The following is a 23700-nucleotide window of genomic DNA, read 5'->3' as shown; positions in this document are numbered from 1 at the left end:
TTTTTTAGAGAGCACTCTGAGCAAGGGAGGGGCAGAGAGAGGGAGTGAGAGAATCCCAAGCAGGCTTCAGGCTCAGTAGGGAGCCCAACGCAAGGCTCAGTCTCAAAAACCATGAGATCATGACCTGAGCCTAAATCAAGAGTCTGACAGTGAACCAACTGAGCCACCCAGGCACCTCAGTATGCAGACATATTTAATGAAGGAGTCTAAATATTTTAATTAGGACTGTTACAGAAGTGTAATGTAGGTCAAAACGGAAAATGAACAATGCTATGTAATATGTTCAATTCTACAAATATTTATTGGATTCCTATAGGCCAGGTACTATTTTAAACTTAAAGCAAGGATGTAGATTTCAGGCAGCCAAAGGACCCCCTCTTGTACTTATCACGGATATCACTAATGGATGACTGCATACTTTTTCAGGGTTTTTTTCCCCACTTGAATAGAGGCAGTATCAGTATGTTTTTCAGTAGGGTACAGCAAACAGTTGGCATACAAGATGAACATGTTTACTGTCTCTGCACTAGAGGTACAAAGATACAATGAAGTAAATTCACAGAGGTAAAGTCACAATGCCTCCTTTCAAGGAAATCAGTCATATTCTAATACTTATCAAGTAGATTATAAAGTATGTGTAGAAAATAGTACAAAAGAAGGGCATTGATCTAGAACAGGAATTTTTAAGCTTGGTACCACAGCTTTTAGGGATATTTGAATTGCTGGTGGTTTATGCAGAATGTTATATGTTCACACAGTCTTTTTTCTGGGGAGAGGGTTCATAACTTCTAAAAAAGCAAAAAGTGACAAGGAACCATCTACTAGTTGGGGGGGCAGTCAAGAAGGAATTCCACAGGACTTGATGTCAGGTTGGATTTTGAAAAGATTAGTCGTTTGCAGTCATTTGCTAGGTGGGCAAGCAGAAAATAGCTAATATAAAGACATGAGATAGCATGCTGTATGAAATACATAAAATTTGAGAGGCACCTGGCTGGCTCACTCAATAGAGCACACAATTCTTGATCTCAGAGTTGTGAGTTCAGGCCCCACATCAGGTGTAGAAATTACTTAAAAAAGAAATACATGATATTTGCTACGGCAAAAAGTACTGATGAGATTGGAGAGACTCGGTCAAAAAGGACCTCAAACAGTCCTGAGGATTTGGATTCTGAGATGATGGGAAGTTAAGGAAGGGAAAGGTGTGAGACATTTTGATACCAAGCTATTTGATATTTTATTTATATTATCAACCTAGTTTAATATTGGGAAGTATTGAAGGACATTTGATAATATAGTATAGAGCAGTGGTTCTTGGCCTTTTTTTTCTAATCCTAACAAATATAGAAATACATCACATTTCTATCACCATGACAGTGATTGTCATAAGGAAACAAACCTTAGCAGATGTGCATTCATTGAGTGAAAGCTATTACTGTTATTGGCAGTGGCTGCTAACACTTCAGCTTTAAATACCACTCCCTAAGCATTTGGTAAAATAGTTAAATAATTTATTAGGTAGGACTTAAATATTCTAGAAACAATCTTATTTAAAGACCTTGTCCTTTTATATTATGTCAAACCATATGAAATTGCCGATATTACATCATTTTTAAGCTATAAGATTTTCACATAGTACAATACATTTGATAATCTCTTTCTGTTCTTAATGGCTTCTAGTTTATTTGCTTTTGAGGTGGGAGGAAGGGTTCACATCCATTGTCTTTTATGACTCATGTCTCTATTAACAGTAAGGATAGTCTCCTTTCTTAAACTTTAAATGTGGGAAGCATACATTTCTTATTTTGTTAGAAAATCTAGATCTTGTTTTTATCCAGACATCTGTGAGAGGTTTTTGTCAGTGGATTCACATAGTAAATGATTGCTTATGGTTTCTTCTGTCAGCTTTTAGTTTGGATGCTGAACAGCCTGATTATGATTTGGATTCTGAAGATGAAGTATTTGTGAATAAACTGAAAAAGAAAATGGACATCTGCCCATTGCAGTTTGAGGAGATGATTGACCGTCTAGAAAAAGGCAGTGGTCAGCAGGTAAAACTTCATTGTATATGTAATAAGTGTGTGTTTCCATACCTATATGGAAATAGGATAATGTTGAGGTTAGGATAAGTGAGCAGACTCTGGAGTTAACAAGCATGAATTCATATCCCATATCTGCCTAGTACTAACATGCATAATCTTGAGTGATATGTTTAAATTTCTCCATGCCTCATTTTCCCCCTCTGTAAAATAGAGATGATAAACATGATAAGATTGTTGTGAAAATTAACTAAAATAAAGCATCAGTGGCTGACATGCATAAGGCACTCCACATTTGCTGTTATTAATTATTGCTGTTTTGATTGTCATTAAAGTTGGAAGTACTTTTGAACCTTATGTATGTATTCTGTGAAAATGACATAATGATTTTACATTTAGCCAGTCAGTCTGCAGGAAGCCAAGCTACTGCTAAAAGAAGATGATGAATTAATTAGAGAAGTTTATGAATACTGGATTAAAAAGAGAAAAAACTGTCGGGGGCCATCTCTTATCCCATCAGTAAAACAAGAGAAGCGAGATGGTTCCAGCACAAATGATCCTTATGTGGCTTTTAGAAGGCGTACTGAAAAAATGCAGACTCGAAAAGTAAGTGAATTTGGAAAACTTCTTTAGTAATTTTTTTTTGATCTAAGAAAAATTATTTATACTTACAAATATCTCAGTATCTGAAGGTGGTATTTTAATTTGTGTTTAAATAGACTTTCTATACAAAATAATGAAAAGTATTAATTTAAAGTGAATCAACCTTAGGATTCATTACATAGCTATTAATGATATATTTTAATGTTAAACTATTTAAAAATCCTATATATAATTGATCCTGGTGATCCATATTCCCTTTCAGTATCTTTAAAATTCTAACTAACCTATCAAATATATCTATTCTTATATGTTAGTAGTGGTGTTCAGAATGCCACTAGTTAGAAATGTTACTGACATTCAAAAAGCAACTCCATATTTGCAGAATCGCAAAAATGATGAAGCCTCTTATGAAAAAATGCTTAAGCTGCGTCGAGATCTGAGTCGGGCTGTTACTATCCTAGAGATGATAAAAAGAAGAGAAAAGAGTAAAAGGGAGCTATTGCACTTAACACTGGAAATTATGGAAAAGAGGTAAAGTATACTTTAATAGGAATACTTCAATAGGAAGTATGGTACCATTAGCATTTTATATATTGAAGTATGATACCTAAGCAGTTAACCCCAGAAATACCTTCTATTAATAAGTAGAGACTATATAAATGCGTGATATGGTATACTTTGTTTAATTTTACATGTGTTCCTCTATTTTCTTTAAAAGTGACTGGGTTCAGTAAAATTAAAATATGCCAAGTATAAGCTTATTCTTTTGTCCTTATCCTTAGTTGAGTGCAAGGCTGGGAGGGAGAGAACATTTGTCAGTCCTACAGCTTTTAATTTACTCACTAGATGGTACTGATTTTTTTTTTTTTTAAACACATACTGGGTTTTTGTTTTTGTTTTTGTTTTTTTACAGACAAGTGTAAAGAAGGGAGGGGGAAAGGCCCATAATCTCAACATTCAGTCATTCAGGAAAGTACACAATGAAAACTTTAAGCCTCACTCCCCTATTTCTCAGTCATTATCTCCAAAGAAAACCACTATTAAATTTCTTATAATTTATTTCAGGAAAATTAGTTTTATAGTAAAGCACAAAGCAATTCAAATTAGCAGAAAGTTCCTCAACACCATTTTAGGCATTAATTTCAACATCTCCACCAAATCTTTCACCAAAATTGGTAAGTTATAGTTCGAGCCTTTTTTTTTTTTTTTTTCCAACAGTCATCTACTTATGGTGCCAAGATAAAGTTTTAAGCCAAAAACTAAACAGAAGAAACAAAAGGAATTATGTAATCTTTAATAAGCATTCAGCAAATAGTCAAAGTTTAATTGTAATCTTAAATCTAGTCAGTGTTTATAATTATGTATCAGGTATTAATAGTTATGTACAGAACTAACTTTAACTTTCTAAGCTTTTTTTAATTTTGTTTTATAATTTCAGGTATAATTTGGGTGACTACAATGGAGAGATCATGTCTGAGGTCATGGCACAGAGACAACCAATGAAACCTACCTATGCCATCCCCATCATCCCTATTACTAATAGCAGTCAATTTAAACATCAGGAAGCAATGGATGTGAAGGAGTTTAAAGCAAATAAGGTAGGGGCATCTGGGTGGCTCAGTCAGTTAAGCATCCAACTTCGGCTCAGGTCATGATCTCACAGCTCATGAGTTCAAGCCCTGTGTCAGTCTCTGCGCTGACAGCTCAGAACTTGGAGCCTGCTTTGGATTCTGTGTCTGCTCTCTGCCTTTCCCCCACTCACCCTCTGTCTCTCTGTCCTTCAAAAATAAATAAACATTTTAAAAAATGCAAAAAAAAAAAGCAAATAAAGTGATAAAAATTTTTGTGATAACAATAGCTGATAATGGAATGGTATTTTATCATTAGAGTGAAGAAAGAAAACCCATATAAATCTTACTATGAAATATGCCACAAAGTCAGGTTGTGATTCAAGGCTAGCCTGTCGATGCAGCAGTAGGAATTGTAAAGAGAGATACCATATAGATTAACTTTTTAACAATTAACTTTTCCCAAAAAAACTGTAATTGAAACTTGATATAAATATTTAGCATATGTACATAACCATGCTACTTGTCATGACTTTTTCTTTCTGACAAGGATTATTTTTTGCCTCTAACCTTTCTTGCCTATTGAATACTTCATACTTCTCCTAGCCTTTGCTGTTACCTGCCATACATATTTCTAAAATCACTCAGTGCATCAGCTCATTCACTCTTGCTTTTGTATTTTATCCTGCGTTGCCTCTGTTTAATGATTTCATCTCTTTATCATCTAAAACTGCTCAAATTCGCCACTCCACATAGCCTTTATTGTTCAGCTCTCAAATCCTTACCACTCTATTTTTGTGACACCTCCACATTATAACTTTATGTCCCAGTATGGTAATAGTTATCTGAGGTTTGCTTTGTGTATCTGTAAAATTATTTTCATTATTATTTTCCCAAAATTGATTTGTTAATTCTTTAAAATAAAGACTAGATCCCCCTTTTTTAATTCTCTTCTGGATTTTTCGTAGAAAATTAAGAAAAAGGTACAGGAGCCAATGGTAAATACTAACTGCAGGATTTCAGAAGCTCAAGAATTTCTATTCTGTTTTAACTGAAACAAAATATTTTATGAGGTTGTGTTTAAGTTGTAGGAACATACCCATGTGTCACAGAGACCAACCTCTAAGATTTTACAGTAAAAGATGACAAAACATAAAGTCTTCTATCTCTTCTGAGTATGAATGACTTCATTATAGCTATAAATTTCTTTTTAAAATTACCCAAACTGTAAGTTTGATGAACATGGTTTCTAGAGTTTGATTAATATATGACTTTATTGTAGCAAGATAAAGCTGATCTTATCCGACCTAAACGTAAATATGAGAAGAAGCCCAAAGTCTTACCATCGTCTGCTGCTGCTACTCCTCAACAGACGAGTCCTGCCGCACTGCCAGTCTTTAATGCTAAAGATTTAAATCAGTATGACTTTCCCAGCTCAGATGAAGAACCTCTCTCCCAGGTAAATATGAGAAACTCTCTATGAATATAGAGGAGGGATGTAAGAAGTCACGTGTTTTGACTCACTTCATTTTATTTAAAGGTTTTGTCTGGCTCTTCAGAAGCTGAAGAAGAAAATGATCCTGATGGTCCCTTTGCTTTCCGTAGGAAAGCAGGCTGTCAGTACTATGCTGTAAGTTTCAGGTTCTCTTTTTCAATAATAAACTGTTCACCTTTAACTGACAAAATGAAATAATTTGGATTTTTTTTTTAAGCCTCACTTAGACCAAACTGGCAACTGGCCTTGGACTAGTCCTAAAGATGGAGGATTAGGGGATGTACGATATAGATACTGCTTAACTACCCTCACCGTACCCCAAAGGTGTATTGGATTTGCACGAAGACGGGTTGGGCGCGGTGGAAGGTAAGGCATTTCTGTACTCCTAGCATAGGGATATTTTAGACAGTAGGGAGTCAGATCTAGAGCTGAAAACGAGGTAATCCTTCTCAGTAGTTCATTTGTTCCCATTTGCTGTTCTTAACTGATGTTTTTACTAAAATCCTTAAACTGCAAAAAGTTATTTCCGAAGTTCTGGGAGATATTAGGAGAAAGGATTGAATAGGCTAAGAATGTCATAAAACTTGGGGCACTTGGCTGGCCCAGCCAGTTAAGCATTCGACCCTTGATTTTGGCTAAGGTCATGATCCCAGGGTCATGAGATCAAGCCCCACATAGGGCTCCATGCTGAGAGTGGAGCCTGCTTAAAATTCTCTCTCTCCCTCTGCCGTTCTCTCCTGCTCACACTTTCTCTCTCTAAAATAAAATAATTAAAAATCAAACAACAACAACAAGAAATGTCATATAACTAGTATACTAAGTCGTTTAACTCATCAGTGAAAAGGATCCAGGATCAATGCATAACCTGACCCTGACATCCCAGTTTTTCTGGATCTAATCGCTCTTCTTTTGTTTAAACGTGATGGAACCAACCCATGTATATTCTAGATGCCTTTATGTAAGAATCTGTGTATTTGTGCAGGAGGCAAGAAGGAATTACAGAGCACATAAAAGTGCAGAAAAAGAAAATTATTCCTATGTTGGTGAAAAAAAATATGTAAGACAGAACATTAAGGTGCTTTGGGGAAAAAATCTAATGATGTAATTTATAGTGAATTATTGCTTATATATGTGTTTCTTTCATTTTTGAATCTTAATTTCAGTTTTTAATCACTTAAAACGTAAGTTTAGAGTTGTCTGAGCACTGAAATATATTTTATTTAGTGCTTTTCCTCCCATTATTGTGTTGACATCAATAGTAGTCAAAATTCTCTATGTTGGCTATATGTTGTTCTGTACTAGCATTTATCAGTGGTAGCATTTTAAGATAGAATCATTTTTATAAAGTTTATATAAATAACATAAAAGTGTATCCTCTAGAGTAGTGGGTATCAAATACTTTGTCTATAAGAAATTTTAATGAGGGGTGCCTAGGTGGCTCAGTTTGTTGAGCTTCTAACTCTACTTTGGCTCAGATCATGATCCCAAGGTCGTGGGATTGAGCCCCACAGGCTCTGCACTGAGTGTGGAGCCTACGTCAGATTTTCTTCCCCTCTCTCCCTCCCTCTCGCTCGCTCTCTCTCTCTTCCTCCCTTATTCCCTCTGCCCTTCCTCCCTGCTTGCGCGCACGCTCTCTCTCAAAAACATAAAGACAAATAATTTTTAAATAAAGAAATCTTAATGATGTAAAATATCCGAAAGATCGTATACTTTTTATTGCACTTCTACCTCTCCCCTACCCCTGTCAAAAAAAAAAATGAAGTGTTTGCTTAATAGAGAACAGGTATTTTATAACATATTTTGGTGCTTTGTAATGGAAATAAAAACCTTTGGTTGAAAAGCAATTTGAAAACAAAAAATATTCTCATGTTTTATCAGTAACTTACACTAGTAGACCAACTCCTAGAACTGTTGAAAGACTCTTACTGATGTAAAATGAATAGTATACGTTATTCTTTAAGGTGGAGTACTCTCTTTAATCAGATAATTATAAAGTAAAAGAACTTTTATCAGAAGTTGAGAATTTTTTAAAAAAAGAAAAGAAATTGGGAGTTTAGCCTATAGGAGCCAAATACTGAAATAATCAAATTCATAGCTTTTAAACATTTAGTCTGAGATGGCTTTGGGGGAATTGAGTGGGTCTTTTTAATATAATTTTTGAATAGCTATTTTACATGTATGTTCCCTGCCTTATTTTTAATAGGGTCTTACTGGACAGAGCTCACTCAGACTATGACAGTATGTTTCGCCATCTGGATTTGGAAATGCTTTCCTCTCCACAACATTCTCCAGTCAATCAGTTTGCCAATACCTCAGAAACAAATACCTCGGACAAATCTTTCTCTAAAGACCTCAGTCAGATACTAGTCAATATCAAATCATGTAGATGGCGGCATTTTAGGCCTCGGACACCATCCCTACATGACAGTGACAATGATGAACTCTCCTGTAGAAAATTATATAGGAGTATAAATCGAACAGGAACAGCACAACCTGGGACCCAGACATGCAGTACCTCCACGCAAAGTAAAAGTAGCAGTGGTTCAGCACATTTTGGTATGTGTTTTTGTTATGATGTACATTTCTATAGAAATGTCAGGTTCATTAATTTTTTGAGTGTGTGGTCTATTTAAGTTTAAAAGTCCTTTTCCCTCAAAATAATGAGAGAAAAAAAGGACTTGGTCAAGTATTCATTTGAATTCTGTTTGTACATGTGTTTCTCATTTAAATAAACCCACATTACAAAGGTGAATTATTACTATTTAATATATGACATTTGTTTCCTGGGTACACTCTGTGAACCACAATTCCTGATTCAGCAATTATATTTTCAAATAATAAGAAAAGAAAATGGGCTGTTAATTGTTACTATTTTATACTTGGACACTTCTCTAGTCTTTTTTTTAAACTGTAAAAGTAGACCAGCAAGTCAGTAGATATGCAAAAGCCTTACCTAATGATAGTAATGCAGAACAATTTATAAGAGGGAAAATAATTTTTCAGAAAACAATATTTAAATATTTAAAGGATTATTTTAATTTTATAGGATTGTAATTTTGGAAACATTTCTAGATAATATCTGCTTTAGCATTATGGCTATATTGTGAAATGTGTCTAAAATAAATGCTGTCTTAAAATATAGTCCTAAGATTTTAGCTTTCTATTTTAAAGCATAAATCTGTGTTATACGAAGCATGTAGATTATAGAAATTCACTGTTAAAATTATGTTACCACAGATTTTTGTAAAGATAATTTAAATACTCATTTTGAAGGGACTGTAAAGATATTTATTGCATCGCCCCAATTATCTGGTAAGGTACAGCCAAACCTTCTAACAAATACGAGAACGTGCTGCTTATTGTTAAAGATCTCCAGAAAAGGTTCTATAAACCAATTTACTTTGTGTCTAGAAAACAAGTACTTCTGTGAAATGGAAATCCTTAGTTCATAAGAAAAATAATCACATTTCAGAAATCTAAATTATTCTGAGGCCTAACAGAGTAGTATAGTTCCATTAATTTCAGAGTGTATATATATCATGGAAAGTTAATCTTCCCTGCTATTACAGTCTTAAAAATCAAAATAACTTTTCAATATGAAGGAAACATATAGTGTGGGGTGTAAACATGTAATATGTTTTCCCTGATAGATTTTTAGGCTCTATAAATTCCTTGAGACTTCTTGTAGAAAATTGGCATGTTCTGTCAATCCCCATCTTCTCAGTCCTTAAATAGAGAAGTTGAGGGAGTGCCTGGTGAGCTCAGTCGGTAGAGCATGAGACTCTTGATCTCTGGGTTGTTTGAGCCCCACATTGGGTGTAGAGATTACTTAGAAAAATAAAATCTTTAATAAAAAAGAATAGAGGAGTTGAATTTTATAACTATCCTGAGGATCTTTTAATGATCTTTTTTTATGTAAATTGTTTTGCTATACTACGTAAGTAAGCATTGATATTATGAAACTTACCTGATTTGTGTTTGCCAAAGAATATTAAAAGGTGAACTTTGAACAGTAGTAGTATTACCAAAAGTTTAGCTGAAAAAAAATTTTTAGTAACTGTGATTTTCTTTTTAATCATTTCCTTGCCCATATATACAACTTCTAGAAAATGGGTTTATCAGTTTTTTGTCATTGCACTTAATTGTTTTCAATTTTCCCTTGATCTTTTGTATACTTAGAGAATAGTTGCCTACAGATTGCTATAGGGAAATGCTTTATTTTTTGCTATTTGTGAATACTCAAGAAACCTAAAGCTCTTCTCTTTATGCTCTATAAAGTATATTATAGTAGAATCATATCATAAGTACATTTAACTTTAGAAATTCAACTATAGGCCCCTGGAGAAAAAATAAAATTTTAACAGTTCAAAAAGTATATAGGATTATAAATACAATTCTACTGAAAGAATATAGTCTCCAGAATTGGCCACTCTGGCAATGGCAGAAGTGAATCTGTGTTGTTTCTCACAGAGTGTCAGTGCCTCCTGAGGTGCCACCTTCATTCATAGGTGAAGCATCTCACCTCCATCAGTGTAATTATAATTTTAAATATAAATTTTTTCATACAGCATGGCCCCCAGATACAAGCCAAACTATTTCATCTGGTACTCAACCACAAAAATTGATCTCATCTGATGCAAGAGGAAAAACTGCTGAGCTTATTATTGAAAGAGATAACATCCATCATGGCACACTCTAAAGGAATTTTCAAGGCTTAATTTTTACCATACTGACTTTGGAACTTAACTATTAGATAAGATAGGAGTCAATTGATATATACTTACTTGCCTACTGCTTAAGCCAAGTATTTTGATTTAGCCATTTTTTTCTGTCATTGTTTTAAATACCAATATTTATTCATATGTTGTGGCATAGTGATACACCCTCTGAACTGATTGTCCTTTTCCTAAATAATCACCTACAAGAGTCTATTTCTTCTCATTTTCAAATAGGAAATTCTAAATGAGGATTATCAAGAGTCCATTATTTTTAGTAAAAGGTATGAGCTTTATTTAACACACCAACTTTTATAGTTTCTGGTGCTCAGAATTTTTTTGCTTGCTTCCCAGTCTTGGCCATTTTGCATAGTTGTGTGGCCAGATGGGTAACCTGGTTAGTCTGGCATTAGGTAGTCTGGTTAGTCAGGTTACCAGAGTGCTTGGTCCACTGGATAACACACAGCAGAATGACACAGTGCTGAGGAACTTGGGAAGACTTAACTATATGCGTATTTAGAATTTCTAGGACTAGATCTTAGTATGTATGGCTAAATTGTGTATCTTAATCTTCAGTTAATATGTGATTTGGACAGTTTCCAAATACAGTATTTTTTTTTTTTTTAATCTATAAAAGTACCTTTGAAAATGTTTGTTCAGTGACTAAGTATTCATTTGCATGCGTTTGAGTTTCGGGGATACAAGATATCAGAACTAACACCGTTTTTTCATAATTAGAAAGGACTATATAATTTTGAAAGACTGTAAGTAGAAAAGTGGTTTGTAAACCACCATTCTGTGTTCAGGAGGATTTGAATTCCTAGTTCCCACTGAAATTTCATCAGCATTCTACAGATTAGGCTTATTTTCATAAGTTAATAGGATATATGTAGCTGGAATGATGTTCTAAGTCTTAGGATCTGTAGCTTACTTAAATTAGTGCAATTTACTTCATAAAAATTGTAACATAAAATTTTAAAAGGAACTCTAGTTTGAACCTTAAATATTTTTATGGTTAGATTTTATAAAATTGTAGGACCTTAATCCTTATCCAAGCGTGTTTCACAGTTCAGAATTACATCCTCAGCAGGGTCTGGAGTAGCACCCATAGTAAAATTAATAGTTCTTTCTATGCTGAAGTAGAAGAATATTCACGATAAGGGGAAGCTTGGGCCACAGATAATCTCATGTTCAAGTAATTTGTGGCCCAATGAACTCAGGTTCAGTCATGTTTGGCCATCTATGGCAATATACCATGTTTTTTTTTTTCAGGTTGGATTTCTGGGTGGCTGACAAATGCTTAGGAACTGCAAAACTTTCGTTCAAGCTTGCTGACTTAGGGGATCATACTTTAATACTTTCTAAAGTCATTTCATTTTATATTTATTTATTTAAAGTTACCTTTTCCTGTATTGAAATAATTTTCTGACTACTGCTAAAAGAAATTTCTAATTGAGGATTCTCTTTTAAAATAGGTGTTTGGGTTTGTTGTTGGTGGGTTTTTTTGTTTTTTGTTTTTTTGTCTTTGTTTTCACAAACAAAACGACATACATTTTGGTAATCTTAAATCTGTCTTCTCAAACTGAATTTTCAAATTATTAACTTTTTTCTAAGTACCTGTCATCCTCCCTACTCCCACTTCAGATCATTTCAGTTGATCTGCTCCAGCTGCAGGAATGTGACTTAAAGAGCAACAGCTTGAGCTATAGGCTATTCCAGGTGCTGGGTTACCACATAATAGTTTCTTTGTCCAAGTAGACTGGTAACATTTTAGGTTATTTCATCTAAATTCCTACCCCAGAGAATTATTAGCAGCTACCAAAACAACAGTGGTCGTTGTAGACCTTTGCCTAAACACCTCTAGGGAGGGCACATTCAGCAGTTTTCAGGTTATTCTAGAGTTCGGAATCTTGTTTAGAAAGTTCGTCCATATATTAAACAAAAGCTGCCCCCTTAAATTGAAATCTACAGATTCCTCTTTTACCCTTAGAAGCATGCTGAATAAGTTTTCTTGCTTTCCAACATCATAGTATCCTTCAAATATTTGACGTCTTACCATGCTTCTTCCCTCTTCTCAGCTTTTAATCATGTCCCTCACGTGACTCCTCTCCCATACCTAGACTCCTGTCAGGTGTTCTATATATGAGGCTGTTTGTTTTTTTAAAGCACTTGAGTCACACTGTTGGGTATATAAAAAGTTTGATTATTTCTTGTAGATAGTATTAAATCTAAAACTTTTATCTATTTCTTTTCATATTTAAAATCTCATTGGTTTGGGGATGGATTTTCCCCCTTCCACTGTTAACTATCTTTGTGACCTCAGATGAAAGTTTCTTCATCTTTAGTGTGAAGTGGTAGGAGGACATCACCAAGGATGACACCTAATCTAAAAATTTGGAGTTCTGTGAAACGCTTCTGATTCTAGGTTTGGTCATCTGTACATGAAACCATCCTGTCCATCCTTAAGTAAATTGCAAACTTGACTACCACACCCTGTCTGGAGGTAGACATACAACCTTAACACCTTCTACCTTGATAGGGATTGTGGTCATTTTTATTTATTTACACTTAGCATTTGATTAAACTTTGAATTAGAATGCCATCTGAAGTCTTCTCAGTTTTCTGTATAAATAACAATATAAAACCCAATTTATTTTGTTTTGCCCAATTTACTACCTTACCTTTGTCCAGGCTTTTCCTACTTATTCATATAGCCTTTAGAATAGGATTAGAAATTTATTTCTCAGAAGAAATATAAAATCCTTACATTGCATGGCTGAAAAAGGCTTTAGTGATCACCTAACTTAGTCTAAGTATTTTGGATGAACATACTGAGCCCTAAAAGTTCGGTTACTTGCCTAGGTATACTCAGATAGTTACGATAGAGCCAAAAGCTGGGGGGGAAAAAAAAATCAAGGTTTCTTGGCCCCTACACCTATGGTTTTTATTACCTTCACTTACAGCTTATATGTTGCTTAACATATGCATGTCTTTTAGATCATTTATTTAAAATGTCTGGGGAAAATTTCGTAACTACTCCAGAGGTGTAATAATATCTAAGCAATAGATTGACAATACTGATCTAAAGTCATGATGAGTGTTAGGTGCATTTTTATTCCTAAATCTGTATTAGGAAGAAGTTAACAGTTGTTTAAAAGTGAAATTCAGAGACCAGGATTAAAATGTTAACTTATATTACCGCAAAAATATTTGGAACCTTTATTCAAATGAATTTTCCAATTTATTGCTAAATTTTTTATCAAAGTGTATACAAATACAAGCAGAGTTCTGCAAAAGAATATTTTCATTCATATAAATGGAGTTTTTTATATACAGGTCTCCAGTGAATGCTAAATTACTGTTTTTCTAGATATGTAATGACCTGACCTTGCAGAAATGATCCTTTCTTAAAATATTTATTGAGCATCCCCTACTAGGGAATTCAAGACTTAGGCAACTCAATCAAATTTAGGAAGTTAAAACATAAATCTCAAAAACATACTAGCAAAACTAATAAATTAAGTTGCTTTTTACGGATTTTTTTAAACCTAAAGATAAATGTTACAGTAATTATAAACCATCTTTCAGGGCAGCATTAATTTTTATAAATTTTCTTCAAGTTTTGATTCAACACATTTCTATTGTATGGAAATGAACATTTTGACACAAAGTTACTTTATGTCCGTATTTACAGGTTATCCTATTACCAGTAAAAGTCTTCCCTGTAGTATTCAGATCTGAGAAATACAACATAGTAGGAAAAGAAACTTATCAAGGGACAGATATCAACGAAAGTTTTTACAAGAAATTATGTTTTTGTTCTTGTAGCCTAAGCACTTAGTTCAATTCAAGTGTAAATAAAGCCTATGTAGACACTAATAACTTCTGAGGTTTTCGTAAATATTATTTCATAATTTCCTGATCCATTGAAAATATGGTAGAATTTCTACCTGAACATTTTGTAGTGGTACTAGGCAGAAAGGCTGTATCCTGGAAGATAAAGTTTCTTTATGAGTTACGAGTGAAAATTATAAAACTTGATAAAGTGAAACTGTCTTCAACTAAATTACTAAAATGCAATTAAAGACAACAGGAAATTCGGTGGACAGTGTTTTGAAAACATTAAACTTTAGATTGAGGAAATTTGCATTGCATGATTTATAGATTCCCTGGTATTCAGGGATGCATGATAACCTTTTTTGTGTTTTGAAATAATTTCTTACCCAAACACCACAGGCTTCTTAAAGAAGCCTTTAAAGTCAGATGTTGTGATTGTATGTACCCTTTTTTTTTCCTTTTTTTAATTGGCAAAAAATAAGAAAAAGAAAAAGGTTTCCTTTTTAAAAACTGCACACACTTTTTTGGGGGGTAATAAATGAACATTTTTTTGTTTGTTTTTTTTAGAACTGAGCTCTCCATAGACAAACATAAGTAGCATAACACAGTGTCTTTCCTCAGACATCATTCTGTACAGTAAATCAACATAAACAACTCCGTTCTTATTGACTGGATTTTTTCCAGGTGGGTTAATTGGGTGGGGAAAATTAATTAACCTTAACATTTGGAGCCTCTTGTCTTCCTGCTAAAGGATGAGTTCTTTAAAAAATAAAATAAAAAAAGGTAATAAACCAACAACCTTATATTCCATATAGAGGGAATGTTTGTAATGGCTAAAATTAGAAAATATGTAGAACAATTAGTATTTATACACAGAACTATTAGGGATCATCTGAATGCATTGGGACAGTGATATGAGTAAACTAGAAACCAAATGGTAATTACCAGATTTCTTCTCAAGCTCCATGCCAAGTTGAATTCTAAATATGTAGATTTAAAAAGCTGGATTACCTTTTTACACTGTCTAGCACAAGTGTCACAGCTTATAAAAATAATGGTTCTGAAACTTGAGAAGTGAACATTTCTCTTTCCTATGTTGTTATAACTCAGGAAGTTTATAATTTTGTTTTTCTTTAAACTCCAGCCACTCCTGATAAATGTGGTTGTAAAAATGCTGAATTTTTCATATGGAAGTGATCTTTAGCAGGATCATCAGCCTTTGTCAAATGCTTTAATTTTACACAAAAATTTTCTTAATGCTGAAATTTGTTTTAGTATTGTAAGATATGTGTGGTATCTGTGTGTTTTTATAAAGTATTTCCTCGTTTTATGTTCAGCATTTACAGCCGAACAATACCAGCAACATCAACAGCAACTGGCACTAATGCAGAAACAGCAGCTTGCACAAATTCAGCAACAGCAAGCAAATAGTAATTCCTCCACCACCACTTCACAGGTGAGGGATTTGTCTGTCTTATGATTATCCCTCATTGTTTCCCACCAGAGTTCATCTCTAATTACCAACTGTTGTCATAGAACCTTGCATCTAACCAGCAGAAAAGTGGCTTTCGCCTGAATCTACATCATAGCCATTCTATACAGGGTTTAGAAAGAACATTACAGGTGAGTATGGAAGCTGTTGCCTCTGCTCCCTATTTTAAAAAGTAAAGCTAAAAAACATAGTTAAATGCGATCAAGACACTGTCTTCCAAGTCTGTCCTATAGTCTGTGAATTTTCCTTGTTAGTATATGATCTCACCCAGCTCATTTTCTTAGTTATTTTAATTATTATTAAAATTTATCTTAAATTACATACTAAACCTCTTTTACTATTAAATGAAATCACTTTTAAACCTCAAGGATGATAAATGTTTGCCATTGAAACACATTTAAAGCTTGAACATTTAAAGCTGAAATTTTAAGCATCTTGGACGAAAACTCATTTAAAAAAATTCAAAGGGCCTCTTAATTTCTAGGCCAAGTTATGATGTGATGTTTTGTTACTTCTGTTCTAAAAGGATAGTTATCCTCCTGTCCCAGAGATACCTTTGGGTGGGTGGGTGGGTGGGTGGGTGGGTGTGTGTGTGTGTGTGTGTGTGTGTGTGTGTAAGTTAGGTTAAAAAAAGCTTACATACTCATTTTTCATTATATGTATTTGCAAATCACTGAAATGTTTTACTAGCATATTTCTTGTCTGACACTTTGTGTTGGAGGTTTACTGTTTCCACATTCTAGAAGGTTTATTTTTGTAGTTGATTTGTCCATATTACGTACTGTCACATGTGAAGATCAAAATTCATAATCCCTGAGTTCTTATATTGTTTGAACACTCTTCAAATTTATGACTGTCAAAAGAGATGAAGATATTTCAGTGGTTTGCCACTTTGGTTTATATTCAAACTGATTTTGGTATACCTGTGTAACTTTAATGTTGATTTGAGACTAAGTGATGCTGATTAGATTTGTTTTGTATTTTCTTTTTAGGGTTTTGTTTCCAAGACTTTGGATTCTGCTAGTGCTCAATTTGCTGCTTCTGCTTTGGTGACATCAGAACAACTGATGGGATTCAAGATGAAGGATGATGTGGTGCTTGGAATTGGGGTGAATGGCGTCCTTCCAGCCTCAGGTAAGCATAAAGACATTTAAATTGTTCTGATATTTGTAACCTATATCTCTTATTAATAAACAGCAAAGTCGTACATTGTTTAGATGCTTCTTTCTTTTTCTCTAGGAGTATACAAGGGCTTACACCTCAGTAGTACTACACCAACAGCACTTGTACATACGAGTCCATCAACGGCAGGTTCAACTTTGTTACAGCCTTCAAACATGACACAGACTTCAAGTTCCCACAGTGCACTGAGTCATCAAGTAACCGCTGCCAATTCTGCAACAACTCAGGTTCTGATTGGGAACAACATTCGATTAACTGTACCTTCATCAGTTGCCACTGTAAACTCTATTGCCCCCATAAATGCACGACATATACCTAGGACTTTAAGTGCTGTTCCATCGTCTGCCTTAAAGCTGGCTGCCGCAGCAAACTGTCAAGTTTCCAAGGTTCCATCTTCATCTTCTGTAGATTCAGTTCCAAGGTCAGTAGTTATTTTAAGCCTAAAATGTTTGAAAAATATGAGCCCTAACTTAAGTCCTCTAGCAGTGCTCTCTACTTATTGGTGTTTTTTGCTCTTTCCTTATATACATTAAAAATGTATAGGGGCATCTGGGTCTCTCAGTCGGTTTAGCGTCTAAACTCTTGATAGTGGCTCAGGTCATGATCTTGAGGTCGTGGGATCCAGCCCCACATAAGGCTCTGCACTGACAGTACGGAGCCTGCTTGGGATTCTCTGCCCCTCCCCAGCACGCACACACACACGTACGCGCGCGCTCTCAAAATAAACTTAAAAAAATGTATAGATGAGAATTCCTTATTTAGTCAAGACTTAAACAGATAATTTTTATAATTCAGTACTGTTAACAATTTGAACTAAATGGTATACTTAGTATTGCATATATGCTTTGGATGTCACTTCCTTAGTATAATAATAGCTTATAATGCTCTTGTTTTTCTACCTTTGCATGGAGAGAGTTCTCTTTAGAATGTTTCTTTTGTTTTCTTCCACAGCTTCTTGTGTAAAGAATTGATAGAACCCACTGTGGCTTGTATGCTAAGCTGCTGTTAATAATGTAAATAATGTAAAGGCTTACAGTATTAATGCCAGGTCAACTTTTATTCAAACCATTATTTTTTATGCTAATTTGTCATCTTGGGATTCAGTAGATTGTTTAGAATATTTGTTCAGGTTCTTTTCTGTTTTAAATATTAATGGTAATTAGAATCTTACTATTTACAAAGTACTCTGGGGGAAACAAGAGAAAGACCAGGGGTTTTCAGTTTAGTTAAAAGACAAGCATAAAAGTGTAAAAATTAAATGCTATTAATTGTGAGTAATAGCTGGAAGTCATTCTTGTATCACAAAGCATTATAGCCTTGTCAGATTAATTGTGTAAATTATGACTATAATTTCAATATAAGGAGTGATCTTTTCACACCAGGGGTATTCTGGGAGAGTTCTACAAAATAAGATCAGATTTGTTCTTAGCTAGGCAGAGAAGAGGATGAGAGAGTTGGAGAAATACAAATGTGTTCAGAAGCTAACAACTAAACTAATTTGTCTAGAGGTTTGGGAAGGTTAGTAGTTCAAGTTGAAGGGGTAGGAGGTGGGCACACTTTAGAACACCTTGGATGCTAGACTGATAGGTAGACTTCCTCGGCCAAGCGTGGCCCAAGAGGGAAGAGCAGGCTTTGTAGCAACAGACTGTATAGCCTTAAGTTTCCAAACCCATGCATCCCTGTCTGCTTCTCAATTTAAGTAATAGTTATTGTCTGCTCCATTCAGATCCATTCTTATTATTCTGGGTCTAGTCATAACTAATCAATCAATTAGAGTTCTTACCTAAATATATAATACATGGTTTTCACTGTTACAGAATTATATAACCATGAAACACTGGCAGTGTATGGTAAACTTTCGTATCACTTATTTTAGTCCCTTCATTTTAAAAATGAGGGAAATGAGATCCAGAGAAGCTGATTACTACAAGCACATTCAGGTGTTAGAACAACTGTGACCCTGGTCTTCTAATTACCAGCTCAGTAGCTCTGCTACTCAACTGCACATATAGAGCACTGACAAAAGTCCTGACTTGAATGACTTTTGTTCACATTTGTTACTTTTTTGAAAGAGGAGGAAAGTGAAATTAGAGACTAAAAGTTAGGAATTCTTTATGTTTTTTAACATCTGGGTTGCTTGGCTGCCACTACGATTTTATTGGTGATATAGTTGACCATGGAATTTATGGTGGACAGAAGAAGCCTGACTTTTGGTTGTATATTCCTGATAATAAACTATAAAGGTTCATACTCCTCTACTTGTGTCTTATCCCAAAAGTGTCACATTTCTTCCTATTACTAAAAATACTTAAAAATTTTTTTATTGGGGAGATAATCTTGATTTGTTAAATTTGTTGCAGATAAGTAATTTAATTAAACTTTATTTCAACAGGGAAAATCATGAATCAGAAAAGCCAGCACTAAACAACATAGCAGACAACACAGTAGCGATGGAGGTGACGTAGCTTCCTCAGGAGTGGAACTGCAGCCTGGGGACTTGATTAGGTGCTATGCATCAGTAGCATTTTGAATGCAAGGGATGATGGAATGCAGCACACGCGTTTCGGTGGCAGCTGTGGGGACTTGACAGCAGTGCTCATCTCTCATGCTTCAATTTTTCTTTTCTTATTGTTAATAGGAAAAAAATCAACATCTGTAAATTAAGAATACAGCAATTATCTGTACAGTACTGCATATTTGTAATACCCTTGTATATATGTTACTTGAATACAGAAATGTTCATTTGTGATGCTTTGCACTTGGGGGTGGGGGGGGTGGGAGGGAAATAAATTGCAACAAAGAGTGTGAGATGTGAGATTGTATAGAGATGAAGTGTCATCACATCATGTGCATGGTGCGGAACCTGCTGTTTTATCTATTTATTGTGCCGTGTTTACAGTTTTTTGTACACTGTACCTTCATTGGTTCCTGTGCTGTAGTAAATGTGTTAGGTAGCTGTGGACTCCTTGGTATTTTGTAAATGGTATAACATAACTTGGTTCCCCTCTGGGTCCCTGAGTTTTCTGTGTATCATGTGAAAAAAATGGTGACATACATACAGAATTTTACAAAAAAAAAAAAAAAAAGGCATCAGTTTTTAAAAAATGGGGAATGTACTGTTAAATGGGGATCTTCCTGGTCTACTATCATTAGGACAAGTAACAAGCTAAAAATGAAGTCTCTTGAATCTTCCCATCCCCACTTGCCCACAAAGCTGTGGGCAGTTTCTGGTACTTAAAGCACTAATGTTATGTTGCTGCTCTACAAACAGCCCAGTAGTCCCATTTCCTTCCACACCAAAAAGTGTTAAATCAAGTATGCAAATGGAGTCCTTACAACTGGAGTTTATGTTGTCTTGCCCTTTTTTTAGCACAAAAAAAAAAATTGTACTTTTTTATTGTCGAATTGTTGAAAAGACTTCATTCTTTACTTGTTCTTACAAAAAGGATATAAGGGAGAAGAATGCAGTAATTGCTGTACGTGTATCATCATTCCAGTTTCTAAAAACAGCCAGCCAGCTTTTTTCCTTTTCAGATTCTCCAGAAGGCTGCAAGGCCAGAACCACAAATATCGGGTGCCTTCCTTTGGAAATATTTGACCTCTCTTCTGTGAAGAGAATGGTACTTAACAGACTACTACCAGTGCTTTGTCAGTACCGAAGTCTGAATGCCCAGTCCAATGGCATACATGATCCTTAAGGTTTTTAATCCCACCTGGAAAAATTGTGATAGAATTCTCACAAAATAAACCCAGGGCATTACATGTTGACAAACTAATGTGTAGTGGTCTTTTGCTTTTATTTTCAACCCAAGAACTCCTGTGTACTTTAATTGAAATCACTCCATAAAGGGGGGACTTGGGAATGGGAGTGATGACTTTAAGTTCATTTTTTTCAACAGTTATTATTGAATGATCACTAAGCTTAGATCCTAGAACAGTGGAAAAATGCCTGCCCTCGTGGAGTTTGTAATCTCATTGAGGGATAAAAACAAAAGAAGTAAGACTTAAGTTGTATTAGGGGATAAATATTTTAGGGGAAAAAGTAATGCAAGGAAGGGGGAGAGGGAGAAGCAGTGCTAGGGGAGGGTGGAGGGTTCAGTTTCAAGTGAGGTGGGCAAGGAAGGGTTCACAGACCATGCTTCCATTTGATCAGAGACTTGAAGTTGGGCGGGTAGAGCATTCTAGGCAGAGAGGATAAGTACAAAGAACCTGGGGTGGCAGTGTGCCTGGCTTGCTAAAGGAAGAGAAATGTGGCTGTGCAACAGAAAGAGAGTAGGGTAAGTCGAGGAGTAATGAGTCTGCTCACAGAGGAGCTCCAGGCAGGGCTTTATAGGGATTTGTGCTGGAGGACAAGGTAGAGAGCACAAAGGAAAGAATCCTCAGGCTGACTCCCCAAGGAGAGATTAGAAAGAGTTTTTTAAAGATAAATTTGGGTGGGAAAAGGGTGACATACAAGCACATAAAGGCAGGGTTTTATTAGCACCTGTGCATTTAAAGATCATGCTTCTTCATGCATCACATGTCTGATATATTAAATCTCCACTCCTGGGTGTGGTTCTTAGTATTATAATGAGGGGGAAGGTTGGTGAACTGTCAGCTCTGGGGTCCATCTTGGCACAGACTGGTTTGATCCGGTCTTTGCCAGTCTTCGTAGTAAGCATCCTCCCTCCACATTCCTGCAAGATAGTCTACCCAAGAGGTATAGAGTTGTAGCTTTTTTTTTTTTTTTTTTTGGTCCTTATGAAGGCATCCTAGGAATGCTGGATTTAACAGGTTTGAGGGGACCCAAGTCCCTGCTCTGTGTCAGTAGTGAGAAGTAGTTGGATTCTGTTTGCATTTTAAAGGTCAGCCCAGTAAATTTTGTCCATTTTGAATAGATGTGAGGTACGTGAGAAAATGAAGATTTAAGGATGACTCCCAAGGTTTTAGCCTGAGCAACTGGCCACAGTTGGAGAGCACTGAGGAAGAAGTGGGTTTGGGGAATCTTGGTTTCTGGGCCGTTTAGAGATCCATTAGACATCCAAATAGAGATGTTAAGCAAGGAGTTACATACAAAATCTGGAATTTGGAGGAGAGGTCTGGGCTGGAGATCAAACCTTAAGAATCATCTTCGTAAGATGATGTTTGAAGCCATGAGTCAGTGAGGTCTCCAAGAGAATGGGATTAAATCTTGGTATAATAAATACAGCTATCACTGGTGGAGTGTTTTAAGAGTTATTCTTACCTTGAAGAGAATTCCCTGTCTCGAATAGACTTCCAATTTATATAAGTACTACCTGTCTTTATTCTATTCTACAGTCTTTAAGGAAAAAGACAAAAAGTTGCCTTTCAGTGCTAATGGCTGGTAAGTGTGACTAAAATTTAAACTACTGGTTTAAATGTACTCAAGAATAATTAGGATTAGGACTAAAATTTCAAAATAAAGTCCAGCAGGTAGAGTGAGGCCTGAGCTCTCTTAGTAATGCCGAGTCTCTTAGTAATGCCGACTGTTCACAAGCAAATTTAGAAATTGATTGAGGAACAAGAAAATGAGTCTTCAAACATACCCAGTTAGGAATTTGAAATGAGTCTTGGAATGGGGCAGAGACATGGCAGATAGACTAGTAATCATCAACATCCATGTGGTACTTACTCATTCCCTCATTTTAGCATACCAACTCTGAGATTCAGAGAAAATACTAATTTGTATCATTCACATTTTAAAATAAGGGGAGTTCATTCAAAATGGAGTCATCAGCCTCTAAATTTCTTGCTGTCTTCCATATACTCCATTACCAAGGTTATAATAGCCGAGAGTGAAGGACAATACAGAAGAACAATTTAAACAGGAAGGTCTTAGAGAAATAGGTCATCAAGGGAACTTTTGACAGCTAGTGTAGCTAATAACCATCATTATTTACAATGTAATATCTTACGCATACTAATTATCTCATTTATTCCTTAGAATAATCCTTTTATACAGATACTAGGATTATCACTTTTAAAGGTGAGATTACTTCAAAGTTATACAGTGAGTGGCAGTCCAGGATTTGAACTCATCTGCCAAATTCCAAAGCTGTTGCTATTTGCTTCCCCCTACTTCGTGAATAAGCCTGGAAACAAACATTTCTAACATAATTTCTTAGTAACCTCTGTTCTTGTTGTGCTCTTAAAGAAATTGGTACTGCTGATTCTGTTACCCTGGTATTGTTCTCCTTTTGTCTTGAAGTTTCCGGAGCAGAAGCCCAAAAAACGCCCCAAACTGACTTTTTGCCCTAGATACAAGTTTTGTTTCTTGAAAAGGACTATGTAAATAGTGTCTTCTGGACTCCAAATTTAGGAGTTTTGTGAATATTGTAACAATGTGTAGTATCCTATAATATTAATGTATCATATGTTACAGACAGGTAAACAGGATTTCACACTCCTCACTAAGAGCAGATCTACTTGTATCTATTTTATATATTGATGTTCTTTATAAAATATAAATTCTTTAAATAAAATGATTCTGCTGTTTTTAAAAAGTTTGAAAAAAGCAATAGAGATATACACAAATAGCACATTGATTCAACAAGTATTTATTAACTGTGCCAGGCATTATGGTTGGTGACACAGCAATGACATTCTCATAGGATATACATTGAATAAAAGGCTAGGCAAAATTAAACATGATATTAAAATCAATATTAAATAAAAATGTCTAAGGAGTCATCTTGAGATTTTTAAAAATACAACATTTAGCTTTGGAAATTACCTGTGGAAAACATCATTGGAAGAACCAAATGACTATTTT

At 35.0% G+C, this 23700-nt stretch overlaps 1 protein-coding gene across 15 annotated transcripts in view; it reads left to right on the top strand.

Moving 5' to 3' along the window:
* EPC1 (enhancer of polycomb homolog 1) overlaps positions 1-20700 on the top strand; it is a 105046-nt gene extending 84346 nt beyond the window's left edge. For 13 of the 15 annotated variants that reach the window (XM_007092758.3, XM_042991340.1, XM_042991346.1 and 10 more), the window contains 13 exons: positions 1903-2048; positions 2436-2642; positions 3022-3170; positions 4078-4237; positions 5490-5666; positions 5748-5837; positions 5920-6068; positions 7906-8258; positions 15592-15710; positions 15791-15877; positions 16739-16880; positions 16986-17349; positions 19321-20700. In XM_007092758.3, the coding sequence (XP_007092820.1) occupies positions 1903-2048; positions 2436-2642; positions 3022-3170; positions 4078-4237; positions 5490-5666; positions 5748-5837; positions 5920-6068; positions 7906-8258; positions 15592-15710; positions 15791-15877; positions 16739-16880; positions 16986-17349; positions 19321-19393 (2216 nt within the window). In that variant the 3' untranslated portion in view covers positions 19394-20700. Of the gene's footprint in view, positions 1-1902; positions 2049-2435; positions 2643-3021; positions 3171-4077; positions 4238-5489; positions 5667-5747; positions 5838-5919; positions 6069-7905; positions 8259-15591; positions 15711-15758; positions 15878-16738; positions 16881-16985; positions 17350-19320 lie in introns of those variants that run through there. The other 2 variants (XM_042991347.1, XM_042991353.1) reach the window with 2 other exon arrangements.
* The last annotated feature ends 3000 nt before the right edge of the window (positions 20701-23700 follow it).

Source organism: Panthera tigris, chromosome B4, assembly GCF_018350195.1.
Source record: "Panthera tigris isolate Pti1 chromosome B4, P.tigris_Pti1_mat1.1, whole genome shotgun sequence".
NCBI classification, from domain to species: domain Eukaryota; kingdom Metazoa; phylum Chordata; class Mammalia; order Carnivora; family Felidae; genus Panthera; species Panthera tigris.
This window is presented reverse-complemented; position numbering and strand designations above follow the sequence as displayed.